A 17,150-nucleotide genomic window follows, 5' to 3' on the forward strand; every position below is an offset into this window, starting at 1 on the left:
GAAAACATTTGGGTTCAGTGTCCCTTTAAGGTAATAATTTTTCTCCTTCCAACAACACAGCTGAAAAACTTATCAAATATGAATGATTAAAGGGATAGTCTAGTCAAAATTAAACTTTCATGATTCAGATAGAGCAGGCAACTTTAAGCAACTTTCTATTTTGCTCCTATTATCATATTTTCTTTGTTCTCTTGGTACCTTTATTTGAAAAAGCAAGAATATAAGCTTAGAAGCCAGCCCATTTTTCGTTCAGCACCTGGTTAGCGCTTGCTGATTGGTGCCTAAATGTAGCCACAATTAATACGTGTTTAAAAAGTAATAGGAGTAAATTAAAAAGTTGCATGCTCTATCTGAATCATGAAAGTTTAATTTTAACTAGACTATTTCCTTTGACCTATTAAACTGAAGATAATTCACCTCCCAATAACTTCATTCATTTCAATGATCTATCTATGCATATCTAATAATATATAACCAAATCAGTAATGGTTTGATAATCTGAAAAATTATTCTAAAAATGAAAAACATTATTTAAATCGTCTTATTGACTAGTTATTTAAATCAAATCCTCCCTGCATGAAACTAGAGTTGTGGTTGCGAATAACACACATTATCAGCTCTATTTTAACTGTAGGCCCTAAACATCACAATATTGTATCATCTAGTTAGAGCATCTACCAGCAGATCACAATCTACCTTTCATACACACTTTGCTTAATGCATCAATGTTAGCAGAGATTGGATACATTTTGCACAAAGACCATTAACCTGATTGCAGTGCCCAGTTAGGACATATTGGTTGCTAGTGTTACTCAAAATCAAGAACTGTTAAAAAAAAAAAAAAAAAAAAAAAATAGGAACTTCTAACCGAATTTGATTAGTTTATAGAGATGTTTAGTCTTGTAAGTCTCACTGGCAATTTTACTTTGTATTAGGGTAGCAAAATCCCACTCACTCACTTTGTTAACTTCACCCTTTACTAAAAACAAAAAACTTGTCAGACGTATGCATTCGGCAGCTTCCAAATGTGGAAGAAGGCGGCCGCTTGAGACCTTGAGTTCTTTTCGGGGGCAAATTTATTCTTGTGAAAGTGCAACAAACTAAGATTTGGCCAAATCCAGATTTTAGCGTGTTGAACGTTCACAAAAATAAATCTGGCTCAGAATAAAGCTGAAGACCCCAACCGGACCCCTTCTTCCGCATTTGATAGCTAACGAAGCTGCCGAATGCACACGTCTACTTGCTATATAGAAAGCTTGAAATCCAATAAGTTTATTAAAAAGGAACAATAATAAAATATTGCAATGAGCTACAGTATTTTATAATTGCACAATAACTGGAATAGAACTAGGTGCTTAAACCCCACAAAAGGGGTTAAAGGAAGCTCCTTAACTGAACCAATCACAAGTGGCATATATACATAGACTCCAGTTGACTCATCTCAGGATAGAAAGTGCATTGCCACGCCAAAGCGATTTGTTAAACTACACAGGTATAGGCAAGCAATAGTGCAATAAGGAAATGCCCATGGGGAGGATGATTTCTGCTGATCACTCAGAGATGGAGACAAAAGTAACCATTTCAAGAGACAAAATAAAAAGGAAAAGGAACCATTTGTAAATAATTTAATACAATTCAGCAGGTAAAATTGATAATTAGGAACACATTAAAGGATATCATTTTTGTTTACAGTACACCGCCCCTTACACTTCATGTGCAAAAATTACCCAAGAAAAGCTCTGCACATTACAAAACTGTGCTGCACTATACAATAAGGGTGACAGAAGATTATTACTTAAATGGACATAAAACCCCCCCAAAAAAAATCTAATTTTAAACACCTTGCCAGTTTACTTCTATTAACTCATTTTCTTTGTTATCTTGGTATATTTTGTTTAAAGAATACCTAGGTAGGATCTGGAGCAGCAATGCACTATTGGGAGCTTGTTGCCGATTGGTGGCTGCACAAATGTACCTTGTCATTGTTCAGCTAGCTCCCAGTAGTGCATTTCTGCTCCTACAACAAAAGATAGCAAAATAATGAAGCAAATTTAATAATAGAAGTAAATTGGAAAGTTGTTTCAAATTAAATGCTCTATCTGAATTATAACATAACAATTTCAGGTTTCATGTCCCTTTAAAGGGACACTAAACCCAATTTTCTTTCTTTAATGATTCAGATAAACCATGTAATTTTAAGCAACTTTCTAATTTACTCCTAATATCAAATTTCCTTTGTTGTCTTGCTATCTTTATTTGAAAAGCAAGAATGTAAAGCTTAGGAGCCAGCCCATTTTTGGTTCAGCACCTGGGTACTGCTTGCTAATTGGTGGCTAAATGTACACACCAATAAGCAAGCACTACCCAGGGTGCTGAACTTAAAATGGGCCGACTCCTAAGCTTTAGATTCCTGCTTTTTAAATAAAGATAGCAAGAGAACCAAAATTGATAATAGGAGTAAATAAGAAAGTTGCTTAAAATTGCATGCTCTGTCTGAATCATTAAAGAAAACATTTGGGTTTAGAATCCCTTTAAGTTTTGCAAGCAACAGTTTCTTTGTAATTGCGCTTTGCAAGTGGATGTGCGGACCAAGTAGTGATGTAAAACAACTAAACTCCTGTCTTTTGAGGTATCATCCTTATGTTTTTGTAAATTGCCACCAAATTCTACAGCTCTGGATTATGAACACTTTCCAACCTGCTGGTTTCAGACTTGGATTATAGAGAAGCACAGGTCATTTAAAAACACACAACATGCAAAGGACTAAACAAATAAAGTAACATGCAACAAGTGGGATATAGTTACTTCTAATGACAGATTAAAAACAAAAAAGGTTGCTAATGTCTTTTCATAGCACAGGATACAATATTCTCTGTACATAATATATATATAGGTATTCATTTACCTGACACAAAGTGGTAAGGGCTGCTGCACCCCTCAGGGTCTTGTTGATCAGGCAATGGCTAAGAGGGAAAAAAATGGGGAAACAAAAAAAAAAAATCATGTCTGAGATGCCAGATCAAATCACATATGCCACAATATTCGGCAAATGCTTGTAAAAACAGACTGTGGAAATTAAAATACAAGTGACAAAGCCAAAACTAAATCATTTGCACTATGAATAAAGCAGAAGTTGATAAAAACTTGGAGCTAAAATATGTTTTTTTTTTTAAAAAAAAGAAGTAGAAATTCTTAGAGATCTGTGTAGAATAGAACACTATGTTAGAAGACAGAAGTAACTGTTTATGAGCCATGGTTACCAAGATTTGTCAAGTCCTGAAATAAAAGGCTAATCAGACTGATTCCATATAAGCACAATTACATGTTTACAGTCTCTGTTCCCCTACTATACAACATTCACGGGTAAGTCGCCTTTTGCTTTCCCCCCCAAAAGCATTTTTGAAAGGCTTTACAGAAAAAAACAAAAAAATAAAAAAACAAACGAAAAAACAAAACCCTAGCAGGGTAAATTATTCGATAAAATACCTAAGATCTCAACCAGCTGTTTATGTACAAAGGGAAATCTCCTCTACAGACTCTCAAAGGAATGTGGTAATTAATGCAAAAATAAAATATTTTAATTTCTTAAAAAACGTGTTATTTTGGCACAAATGGCCCTTGTTAATGGAGTTTTGCTCCACATAGATTTTTTTTTTTTTTTTAAAATAGGATTTTATAAAATAAAATGCATTTTGAAAAAAAACACATCTAAAAAGGTATCTTTCTATTTTAATAAATATTATAATCCAAAGTTAATTCATCCTGAAATAATTAGTTTTTTTAATCATGTCGCATGAGGCCGTAACATTTATTTTTTGGTAAATTATTTCTATTAATCCATTCACAATGTCACGCTCTCCCAGAGGTTTCTGTCAGACTTTGGACATTTTTTCTATCTAGAAGATATCATCGCATATTCTTGGTTTTTTAGTTCTCACAATTGTAAATTTGTGTCTGCAGAATTAACATGCCTCCTCTTCACAGACTTTCTCTCTAAAATAAACATAACACATTTGAGAAATAAAGGGGCATAACCCCTATTTTTTTCATTTTCTGATTCAGCATACAATTTTAAACAACTTTCCAGTTTACTTCTATGCACTACTGGGAGCTAGCTGAACACACTGGGTAAGCCAGTAACAAGAGATGTATATGTGCAGCTACCATTTAGCAGCTAGCTCCCAGTAGTGCATTGCTGCTCCTGAGCTTGCCTAGGTATGCTTTTCAACAAAGGATAACAAGAGAATGAAGCAAATGAGAACAGAAGTACATTTAAAAGTTGTTTAAAACTGCATGTTCTATCTGAATCATGACTTTACTGTCCCTTTAAGACCATTGTTACCCTGCAAAACACAGAATCAACCTCTTACTAAGTTTCAAGAAGCTGAATGAATAGAAGATTGTATAGAGTAGAATAGATCTACACATGGCCCTGTGAGGAGGGAGGGGCAAGCAATAATAATGAAAGTGAAATCTATAATGATATTATTTTGGTTTAAATAAACAATGTAATTGTTATCGTTAAGGTAATAATTAGTTTTAGTTAAATTAAACAATTGAAATTATTATTAAAGGGACACTCAAGTAAAAAATAAACTAATGATTCAGATGGAGCATGCGATTTTAAACAACATTCCAATTTCTTTCCATTAACAAAATGTGCACAATCTTTTTATATGTACACTTGAGTTAGCAGCTCCTAATAAGCATGTGCAAGAATTCACAGAATATATGTATATGCATTTGTGATTGGTGATGGCTGTCACATGATATAAGAGGAGTAGAAATGGAGATAACTGAAATGTTAAAAAAAAAAATCTACTACTCATTTGAAGTTTAGACTAAGTGCTTTTTATCACGCATTGGTTGATTATGCAAATCTACTATATTTACTGGTCTTTTAAGGTAATGATTATTTTTCTCCTATTAAAATACAGCTAAAACGTTGATTGAATATGAATGATTAACCTAATAAACTGGAGATAGTTCACCTTCCAATAATTTCATAATTGTCTGTGTTTTTAATACATAATCACTAAATCATTTTAGGATATAATTGGAAAAATAATCCGATAAGTTAAGATTCTTAAAATGAAACCTTTATGTAGAAAACCATGATTTAGATTTAGGCTTACTAACTAGTGATTTAAATAAAATCCATAATGGTTGTAACACCTTAACGACGAACAACGTACAGGGTACGTCCTACAAAAAAAAAAAAGGTCCTTAATGACAAAGGACGTACCCTGTATCCTGATCGCTTCCAGCCGCTTTCAAGTTATTGCAGTGATGCCTCGATATTGAGGCATCCTGCAATAACATATTTTAGCCATCCGATGCAGAGAGAGCCACTCTGTGGCCCTCTCTGCATCGGCCATCGATGGTCGTGATCATTGATGGGTGGGAGCCGATGCAGGGAGGCGGGTGGGCGGCCATCGATGGGAGGAAGGAGTCAGAGGGGGGCAGGATTGCGTGTGGGGCCACCTAGGGCGCGAGCGGGTGGGAACGCTACACTATGGCACAATTATTTTTTTCGATAAGATGTGAGAGAGGACTGGGGAGGGTGGGAATTATTAGCTAAGGGATCTAGGAGGGGTGGGGGGTTGAATATTGAGGGGGGGCAGCTACACTACAGAAAATATGTCAGTTTATAAAAATACCATATTTTATGGCAAACTGAGTACTGGCAGACAGCTGTCAGTACCCAAGATAGCGCACAATAAGATAGAGGGGGAGGGTTAGAGAGCTGTTGGGGGGGTCCTACACAGCAGAATGGTTTTTTTTTGTTGTTTTTTTTTTAAAACACCTTTTATTTTAGTACTGGCAGACTTTCTGCCAGTACTTAAGATGGCGGGGAAAATTGTGGGGTGGGGGTGGAAAGAGCTGTTTGGGACGGATCAGGGGGTGGGATGTGTCAGGTGGGAGGCTGATCTCTACACTAAAGCTAAAATGAACCCTGCAGGGGGCGTGTCCCGACAGCGGCCATATTCGGTCGCAAAATTTAGTAGCTCCTGATCCTAGGTGGATAATCCGCCTATTATTCATGCTCAAATTCAAAATCCAAGACTTTATTACATAGCAGCAATTCTATGAAGCGTAACTGAACCAAGATATGCCAATTTTTTGTGACGATCAAAGCTTCTGAGACGCTAAACCGGACATCTGGCTAGGTGAGGTGGCGGCCTCATACCATCATCCTACCCCCCCCCCCCCGGCCTGCCGGGTAAAGCAGGCTCATCTAACTGCTATTTCTAGTTGTCAGAAGCTACTTTAGCATGAATCAGACTTCACATCAGATAATCCAAGCCCAGCTGGCAGCCCTGACTAAATGAGTGGATGACTACTTCGCTCACCTCACATCTATAGTGAAGGCCCAACCTCTAAAGAAAGGGGACGCATAATTTAAAATGGCGGATGAGATGGAAATGACTATGTAGCAAAGCTACACACAACCTATCTCCAACATAGCAGAAACTGGCCGGAGCAGGATGCCATCACAAGATTATCTACATACGCAGCTACAGGAAGAAAATTCACCTTATCAGAGGCATGAGTATCCTAATGCCAAATCTACACTTCTGCACCGGAGGAGAACAGCTAGCGTGGGTGGATGCAGCCGGCCACCTACGAAACAAGGAGATCCATAGTGTGATACTGTGACGACCGGGGACCCTAAAATCTTTGTGGTGCTCGTCAGCATGGACGGATGTGACTCAGAGCACTTTTACCTATCCGAGTTTGGAAGACCAGAGGCTTTCAGAAGCATCTTCCTGATGCCTCCCTTGTACTCGTGATTCTAACCATTACCCCTACTGTATGTGCTATTACTACACCGACACCTGGTCAGGGATTGGGTAGTGGTATTATGACCTGCGTCCCAAAACCTACTTAAAGGGACGATATTGCTTGTCATCTATACATGCATGTAATAATGATGAATTAACTGTCTGATATATCTATAAAGCAATATATTGCTCCTTCCTGCCTTTATGACGACGGCTACCGCTTATGTGTGAATATTTAGGATGTAGCCATATTGCGATTCATAGATAGCGTTATACCGCTTTTGTATACCCATCTCTCTCAGGGAACTGTTCCATAAGATAGCCCAATGGGCACCTATATTTATATTAAGCCACGCTAATCCTGTGTACACCCTAAGTGATATTGCTAGTAGGTGTCTCTGCTCATTCATTTTATATAGTGGGTTTAACTATATGAAGGGTTCGTTCAGGATAACAGCAAATTAACCCCAAGCCAGTGGATCTCAGTTTCCTCCACACCATTAGACATAAAGATTAAGATTATGTTAGGTTAGAAGTACACCCTCTATCTTACCCTACCTTGATCACATAAGTAAGGGTCTTAAGCTAAGCCGAAGAGGGTCGTTGGCTATTATGGGGCTAGGCTTACCATGAAGGACCACTAGACATATACACTTATAAAATATCGGTTTAGTTTTCGCCAACTAGATTAATTTTACTACTCTATTACAGTATATCTCTGGTTATTGTGATATCATCAATTTCATTGTAAATGCCAATTCTATGTAACCTATAAGCTACCATATTATATTAACTCCATTAGCTAATATTTTGGAATATCCTCATATTATATGAGATGCTAATGTAATTATCAATTCTAAGGTCAAGACTCAAGAGTGACCGTTACAGTTGCTAATATCCCTTACTTTTATATTATGAGTTCAGAAAGGTCAAAGAGATGCCTTTAGTTATCATGGGGAGCTATACTTGATATGTTAAAAAAGGAGGTTTCATGATCTTATGTCCAAGTTTATTACTAACATGCTTACATTGGTGTTTATCCCATTGTTTATTATGTGTAGGACTTTTTTACCATCTATACTACCTAGGCAAAAGTCACCCTACATTTTATGTTTTGGGATTTATATGCTGATGTTTACCTTAAAAACCTCAATAAAAAATTTATTTAAAAAAAAAAATTAACCCTGCAAGCTCCCTAATTAACCCCTTCACTGCTGGGCATAATACACGTGTGGTGCACAGCAGCATTTAGCGGCCTTCTAATTACCAAAAAGCAACGCCAAAGCCATATAAAAGTCTGCTATTTCTGAACAAAGGGGATCACAGAGAAGCATTTACAACCATTTGTGCCATAATTGCATAAGTTGTTTGTAAATAATTTCAGGGAGAAACCTAAAATTTGTGAAAAAATTTGTGAAAAAATGAACGCTTTTTTTAAAAAAAAATTATTTGATCGTATTTGGCGGTGAAATGGTGGCATGAAATATACCAAAATGGGCCTAGATCAATACTTTGGGTTGTCTTCTAAAAACAAATATATACATGTCAAGGGATATTCAGGGATTCCTGACAGATATCAGTGTTCCAATGTAACTAGCGCTAATTTTGAAAAAAAGTGGTTTGGAAATAGGAAAGTGCTACTTGTATTTATGGCCCTATAACTTGCAAAAAAAAGCAAAGAACATGTAAACATTGGGTATTTCTAAACTCGGGACAAAATTTAGAAACTATTTAGCATGGGTGTTTTTTGGTGGTTGTAGATGTGTAAGATTTTGGGGGTCAAAGTTTGAAAAAGTGTTTTTTTCCATTTTTTCATCATATTTTATATTTTTTTATAGTAAATTATAATGATATGATAAAAATAATGGTATCTTTAGAAAGTCTATTTAATGGCGAGAAAAACGGTATATAATATGTGTGGGTACAGTAAATGAGTAAGAGGAAACTTACAGCTAAACACAAACACTGCAGAAATGTAAAAATAGCCTTGGTCCCAACAGGGGAATAATAGTTATACAAGCAATGGCGGAACAAAATAATGATATAATACACGCTAACCTCCTTTTTGCACTTTTGTCCCTTTAAATATACTCGTAAAGCCTCACTTAGGAGCTGCAACACATTGAAACTCAAGAGCAGGACAAGGCCATGAGCAAATGACTGGTTATGTCCTTTTCATCGGTAAAAAACAGGTAGCAAGGTACACTGATACAACAGGAACAAAGCTAATGAATTTTAGGTTTGCATTACACGTCCCTTTACGCAAACATTTCATTAAAAGGACCATTATAGTCAAAAGTAAACATGCTCTAATCAGTTGTCCCTAAAGTACTGTGTTTTTAACCCCACCCGAACACGATTCAGATGCGGGGGGAAAACCAATGCAATTTGCAAACATGTCAAACTGATATGATAGAAAGGAATGCATTACTAACACTTCACTAAAACTAGTACCATTGAACTACACTCACTGCAACATTTATATGAGAAATACAGACAAATTCAAGGGTCCTGTAACAGGTTTATTGACTCTGGACACCACTATAAAATGGGCAAGTTCTGGAGGAGATATGCCTAGAAACAGGATTTTAGAGAAACTAAATAATCAAAGCTTAAAATTTTGATCTCCCTTGTTATCACTGGCTTCTTTCTAAGCCCAGAAAGCTTAATGCTATATAAATCCAAAATAGATATATAAAAGCTTTATGCCCGTGTAATAATACACACACGTGCCATTCTAATCCAATGCTTGGTCTTTGAAGATATCCGAATGATCATGGCTCAAAAATACATATAGCGTGCTATATTTATCTACTACTCTAGCTGTTCTTCTGGCTAGGTGCCACATTTATCAATTCCAGCCATAAGTTTATCCTTCAGCATTTGGGGCAAGTGAGATGGCACCACTATTAACATTACTCAAGCAAGTGCTTGTGCAGCCTCTCACCCTGATTTCCCACAACCAATTGCAAGAGTAGGGTTTGAAAATGAACAAAGAGGAATCAGTCTTGGACGAGTTCACTCTTCCACCTCTAAAGGTGGTGGAGAGGTTAGGAGAAAGCAGTGACATTAAAAGGACATTAAACACTAAAATGCTAGATAGAAATGATGCATTCAAAGAAAAGATTAGTCTGAGAATAACATGTAGATGTATTTTTTAAGTTTCATTAGCTGTTTAAATATTGACAAAATAAGTGTAAAGTTTTAGTGTCTATAAAACAATGAGTCCTGCCATATTGAAACTTAAGTTACCTTCTCTGCTGTATCCAATTAGAGACAGTTATAAATAGGTCACTAGAGTGTACAACCAATGACTGTGCAGAATAGAACAGTGTTCTGCACTTCCATTTCTAGCAGGAACTGAAATGCTCACAATTTCAGAATGGAATTACAGAAAAAGGGGACAAAATAAATAATGAAAGTATATTGCAGGTTTTTTTATATATACAATTTACCATTTTATATTACCATCTCAAAGTGTTTAATGTCCCTTTAAGAACGCTGCTTCTTAATTTGTGGTTGCAGGCTTGTATGAGCTCCCAAACTGCATCAGCAGCTTGATAACTAGAGTCTACGAGTGTAAAGTCATTTCGTTTTGTTAAACTGAAACTAATAGACTTGAAACTAATATAGCAAGGGTGAATTGTGACAAATAGGTTTGCTTCTTTTAAAATGTAATATATCAACAAAGGTTTTACTTACCTATGGCATGGTTTGACCTATGGCATGACTGGAATTTAATGTGGCTTCTATAATATTTTACATGCAATGTACGGTTTGAATGCTGCTGGCTTTTATACAGTTATGTTTCTCACATTAGTTTCCCTGCTTTTTGTCTCTTGCTCCTCTGTTAAAATGCAATTGTAGGAATGCGCCCCAGTCCCCCCACCCACCAAAAAAAAACTTCTTACTGATGCCAATTATGGTCTCTTAAAGGCCATTATAGTGATAAAATGATACAAATAGAAAACACATAGTTAAAGTACCATCCAGGTCCCAAGAACCAGCAGGCTAGTCAAACATCTGGAACGTGCAACTAGTGGTGCTGACTGAATCAGCGACAGTGTTCTACAGGTCACAAGCAGTTGCTGCATTGCTAGTGATAAAATTACATTTTAGGAATTAGAACATGTAATTATATCCCAATAATGGCCCATTAAAGAAGAGGATCAGCAACAGTGAGAAACTGTTATACTTTTCTTTTCAGGGACATCAATCTGTGCTATCAATTGCTGATATTAAATTTGCAGCATAAGAAATAAATTGCCAATATTTCACACTAACGTGTGTGTTTATATATATATATATATATATATATATATATATATATATATTTGTGTGTGTGTGTGAATATGTGTGTGAGAAAAAAATATGTGTGTGTGTGTGTAAAAAATAAAATAAATATGTATGTATGTGTGTGTGTGTATTGGTTAGCAAGGGTTCATTTGTTCTGGGGGACAGGGGAATCAGTGAAAAGAAAAAAAAAACACAGAAAAAGTGTTTGACAAAAAGAAAGCTACATTATTAAAGGGACATGAAACCCAATTTTTTTCTTTCGTGATTTAGATAGAGCATGCAATGGTAAACAACTTAATAATTTACTTCTATTATCTAATTTGCTTCATTCTCTTGATATCACTTGCTGAAAAGCATATCTAGATATGCTCAGTAGCTGTTGATTGGTTGCTGCACATAAAGGCCTTGTGTGATTGGCTCACACATGTGCATTGCTATTTCTTCAACAAAGGATATCTAAAGAATTGAGCAAATTAGATAATAGAAGTAAATTGGAAAGTTGTTTAAAATTGCATGCCCTATCTGAATCATGAAAGTTTAATTTTGGCTAGACTGTCCCTTTAACTGCAAAATTCTTCTTTGATATGAAGGTACATTATCATGCAGCTTACAATTTTTGTTTTATTTGTCTTTAAGCAAAAAGTTATATGCAAACAATAGTGCAATATTAAAATGCTCTATCACGTTAGAACATTTGATTTTCTCACTTTTATGTCCCTGTAATTCATTTATGGGGATTTGTATTTAAAGGGCATTAAAGACCAAATCTGACAACTCCTTCATTCAGTAAGTAGATGCAGGAAGGGATGAATCTTAGTGAAAAAAAAAGTCTGAAGCAGGGCTGGAAAATATCTACAGATTACTAAAGATAGTAAGTAGTCAAGAGAGACAAAGCTACTAGTCAAAGCTATAAATAAAGTGACTTACTGATCCTTTGCAACTTCATAAAAGCTTTGATTAGTGGCCTGGTAGTCATTTGCAGATGTTGCATGGAGGGTCACTTAAATGTAGAAGCTGTCCATTTAACCACTTCCATCATGCACAACTGACGGCTAATTTACAGCAATATTTGAATAAATCGGAGTGTTAATGTATTTGTCTTTGTACCTTTCTACCGATTTTAATTAGATCTGTACTCAAATAAGAAACTTGCTATTCTAGATCAGTGCCTCTCGCGTGATCAATCATTGAAATGTGTCCAGTTAGAGGTATTAGAGAAACTGAGTTAAAGGGATAGGAAAGTCAAAATTACTTGCATGATTCAGATACAGCATGTAATTAAGACACTTAAATTCACTTAGTTTCAAATGTGCTTTGTTCTCTTGGTATCCCTTGTTGAAAAAGAATACGCACATATCCTACTCTAGTGGGAGCTAGCTGCTGATTGGTGCCTGCACACATTTGTCTCTTGGAACTGGATAACTAGATGTGTTCAGCTAACTGGCAGTAGTGCAATGCTGTTCCTTCAGCAAAGGATATGAAGAGAATGAAGCATATTTGATAATAGAAGTTAATTGGAAAGTTGTTTGAAATTGTATGTTCTATCTGAATCATGAAAGAAAATGATTGAGTTTCCTATCCCTTTAACAAAACGCTACACAGCATTAGTATGGTACAGTTATGTGCACAAGTCTGAAGTTTTGTAAGGTATTAAATTCACATTTACATATATTTTGTCATGTAAAACAATATGTTTACTGTGTGTCACTACTGTTCTATCATATACACATAATTTGTTTTAGAAGAATGTCCCTTTAAATATACATGGGTTAGATCTAGAACAAGCGATTCAAGGACTCAGTCCCTTAACATGCTACCATCATGTAATCATGCTGCTTTCCCCCCCCCATGCCAGATATTACTACCTGTCAATAACGGATTTCAGAATACAACTTCATTATCATCCAGATTTCCAATAAACAGACAGGCCATCACCAGAATCACAAGAGAGCTGGCAGATGGAAGAGGCAACACGACTAGAGATTTGAAACTGGACAATAGTTTTTAATGCTATTTAAAATAATATACTGGGGGGGGGGGGGGGGAGAAAGGCTACACTTAAAAGGACACTGAACCCACATTTTTTCTTTTGCAATTCAGATAGAGCATGCCATTTTAAGCAACTTTCTAATTGACTCCTATTATCAAATTGGCTTCATTCTCTTGGTATCTTTATTTGAAATGCAAGAATAAGTTTAGATGCCGGACCATTTTTGGTGAACAAACTGAGTTCTTGCTGATTGGTGGATAAATTCACCCACCAATAAACAAGTGCTTTCCATGGATCTAAACCAAAAAATAGCCTAGATGCCTTCTTTTTCAAATAAAGAAAGCAAGAGAACGAAGAACAAATTGATAATAGGTGTAAATTAGAAAGTTGCTTAAAATTCCAAGCTCTATCTGAATCACAAAATAAATGTATTAAGTTGGATTCTCGGCTTTATCGACAATGTGGACAGGTACGCATAAGCGAGCCTGCTGCCACATATTTAAGCTAAACTGCTTGTTTTTCTTCGTTGCCACCTCAGAAGTGATGAGATCAATCACCCAGATAGTCGCTCGTTTAGGGATATTGGTATACCCTGCTCTAGCGCAATTAGTTGCGCTGGAGCAGAGAGCCAAATTGCACACAAATCTTCTTGTGCAATGTTAAATTAAACCATGCGAGGCAAAATCACAAGTGGCAATTACAGGAGGACAGATTCACTATTTGCGAAACTGTCCGCCTGCAGGGATAGTACATTTTTGCCCACAGTAGAACTAAAAGGGATAAAATAGGAAATTTCAACATCCCTTTTGCTATAAATTAGAGGTGACCAAATACATTCCTCAAAAGGGACAGGAAAGAAAAAATTAAACTTTCAAGGTTCAGCTAAAGCATTCAACATTAAACATCCTTCCAATTTACTTTGGTTAACAAATTTACTTTATTCTTTTGGTATCCTTTGTTGAAAAACATACATAGGAAGACTCCAGAGCAGCAATGCACTACTCAGCTGCTTATAGGTGGCTACATACCAGTACTGCATTGCTGCTCCTTTTAGATTACCCTTTTGTACACTTTTAAATAGAAAAAACACTTCTCTCAAGACCTACCCTACATTTGTACCCAGACAAAAATTGCATTTGCCTCTACTCGTCAAAACATAGATTATTACTAACAATCACGTTAACAAACATGTTCAGACTCATGACTCCATTTAAAACTATGAGAAAATATTGTTGTCTGTACCTGTTTAAATATAGGTACATTTTCAATGAATTAGTTATTTTTTCGTTTGACCCCTCCAGTTATTCCTGGCAGTAACACATACAGTATGAGATCAAACATAAAGATGGCATCTTACCAGGCTTATACTGAAAGATTTGCATTTCAGATCCTCCAAACTCTGTTTTTGCAATTGCTCTGTTATCATGGAAATCATGATGGTCAAGTTTGACAGTGTCTTCTCAGTGATAGGTATAGGACATGATGGTTCCTTCAATGCCAGTATTTACTGGGCCAAGGTTAAGTGGAAGCTCAGCATGACGCCATCCTGAATTAAACAAACACATGATGTTAACACATCTCTAGATAAAGAATGTGATCACCAATGGTGACCAACTTTAGTCTTCAAAGATGTAAATATTTCATAATTTTAGAATGTGTTTAGCTTTGGCACATGTGACATTATGAGGTTTGGTTACAGTACTCAGAACCAAATTCCATAAATCCAGACCTATTTGTAGACTTACATGTTCACCACTGATTTTAACATGTTAGAAGAGCTGAAAATGAAGGTGCTGTGAATGGAAACTACCATGCTGAATCTAAAAACAAGACTTGGGTCTGGCATAGAATTACATACTATATAGTGCAATTTAGGCCCATTATTTACTGAATCCCAACAGAATAAATGTTGATTCTGCATCTGTGCTCATTATTTGCTCCTATTGCTATTAAAGGAATGTTAATAATTCCTTTAATTCTTATCATTGTCATCCTACTGACACTCAGCTGCCATTATTCCATTTGCATAATACCCATGATAGACTATACTTACACAAATGCAATAAAATAGAAAGTAAAATATTATGCTTTGAAAAATGGTCTTGATTTGGCAGTGTCATTGACCTCATAATCAAGTTTTACATTATCAAGCAGTAGGCCCTCACTCTATCTTAAATGGTTGGATGAAAACAATCAGTTTTATGAATGGGTGATTGTAAACATGATCAACTGTGGATCCATACATACTGTGCCCCCTGAAGTGTCTCATTCATTCTTACTGCAGACGTGGGTTCTAAATAGATTGATGCTCTTGTATCCTGACACAGGGATACTGTGCTTGAAGGAGGATGGTAAAGAGCATGTCCAATCATAAACCAAATGCAGAACTATAACGTTTATCCAGGGACATCCCCTCCCTATATATGAATAGGATGCTCTACTAAGGACAGTAGTGACAGGCCCCCCAGTGACTGCAGCTCTTGCTCTGGAGCATGAATAGTTAAAAGCTTGTTTATCTCCCTCCTCAGGATATGGCCTGGCCTGCACCTCCCTCCGGGCCGCATCTTTTACGATGTAGTTCAGCCAGATTTAACCCATCCGCCCCCTCCCATCCTCCCCACTTTCGCGATGCACCCCACCTGTCCATCTGTTACCTGCCCCAATAACGACCCTCGCAGCGACCCAGAGAAGCTCTGAGCCACCAGCGGCCCTGCAGAGCCCTTAAATACCGCACGGGCCAAACCAACTGTAAAGGGGGAACAAACAGCTGCCTTTAATGCCATAAGAGGTCGTTTTTTTCTCGAATGCGCTCCCCTAAACTGAGTGCTTTCAGGCAATTAAAGTACCTACTGTGCGCTTCTAGTTATGAAGCATTCGGGTAGCACCTTGGCGACAGATATAAGCCGTAGTAGAGAAAATACCCCCGCAAGCTCACTGGGCCAACCCGTCCTCAGTGCGGAATAAACCATAATATGCCACAGACGGGGATTTGGCTAAGACTGCACAAACTGTTAGGAGATATGGGAGCCTGGCTATGCTAGCCGAGAGTGGAGTGCGAACTAGCATTACGTTTACCGATCTTTGTTTTGCTGTATCACCAGCTTATCATCAAACGACGCTTCCAGACTGCGGCCCAGGTCGCGTACGCACCCCCACCTCCGGGAGCTGCTCCCTATAGATTCAAGGGGTTGCTGGGAGCTGTAGTTTTTCCGCCATGAACCGGTGCAGGCTGATGCTGCTACTCTTTCTAGCACTGGGAAAAAAAACTTGTGGGTTTGATGAGCATCTCAGCCCATTGCTTATGGCAAATACAAGCATAATCTCTGTTTCCCATCCCCCAGTTTCCAGCTGCAGTCTGGGTCACTAACACTTAAATTATTGTTGCAATTCAATTTTTTTTTTTAAATTGTACTTCTGCTACTAGGCCATATTACATGCTTACTTTGTACATTTTCACTCATCTACCTTTTAAGCTAACAGCCAGATAGTAGTTTTCTTTTTTTTGTTACATATCTATACATTAGAGTCTGGTCAGAACTCTGTATATTAAGCAAGTAAAGTTTTAAAAGGGCTTAAAGGGACTGTTTACCTAGTCAAAATGAAACGTTCATATTTCTAATAGGGCATGTGATTTTAAACAACCTTCTAATTTTCTTTTATAATCAAACTAGCAGATAAAAAAAAAAAAAAATACAACCCCCAAAGCTAAAATTACAAAAAATAAAAAAATTCAGAAAAAAATAAAGCTATCCAAAATAAAAAAATTAAACCTAAACTAATACCCCTATAAAAATAACCCCCCCCCCACAAAAAAATGCCCCCCCAATCTAATACTAAACTACCAATAGCCCTTAAAGGGTTTTTGTAGGCATTGCCCTAAGTTAAACTGCTCTTTTACCTAAAAAAATTACCAATTACCCCCTAACACTAAAAATCCCCCAAAATAAAAACAAATATCACAAAAAAAAACTAAAATACCCATTGCCCCTAAAGGGGCATTGTCATTAAAAAGGCATCAGCTCTTTTACTGCTCTTAAAAGTGCAATCAGTTATTTTCCAGCCCATTAAATCCCTAATTT

General features: G+C 36.7%; 1 protein-coding gene across 3 annotated transcripts in view; it reads right to left on the reverse strand.

Moving 5' to 3' along the window:
* The window catches only part of FAM53C (family with sequence similarity 53 member C), a 102,328-nt gene extending 86,114 nt beyond the window's left edge, over nucleotides 1-16,214 (reverse strand). Inside the window, exons 1-3 of one of the 3 annotated variants that reach the window (XM_053717017.1) lie at nucleotides 16,147-16,214; nucleotides 14,429-14,617; nucleotides 2,906-2,963 (exon numbers count right to left, since the gene is read on the reverse strand). In XM_053717017.1, coding sequence (XP_053572992.1) covers nucleotides 2,906-2,963; nucleotides 14,429-14,506 — 136 coding nt within the window. In that variant the 5' untranslated portion in view covers nucleotides 14,507-14,617; nucleotides 16,147-16,214. Of the gene's footprint in view, nucleotides 1-2,905; nucleotides 2,964-14,428; nucleotides 14,618-15,725; nucleotides 15,803-16,146 lie in introns of those variants that run through there. The other 2 variants (XM_053717016.1, XM_053717018.1) reach the window with 2 other exon arrangements.
* Nucleotides 16,215-17,150: the final 936 nt, after the last annotated feature.

This window comes from Bombina bombina, chromosome 6, assembly GCF_027579735.1.
Source record: "Bombina bombina isolate aBomBom1 chromosome 6, aBomBom1.pri, whole genome shotgun sequence".
Lineage (NCBI taxonomy): Eukaryota > Metazoa > Chordata > Amphibia > Anura > Bombinatoridae > Bombina > Bombina bombina.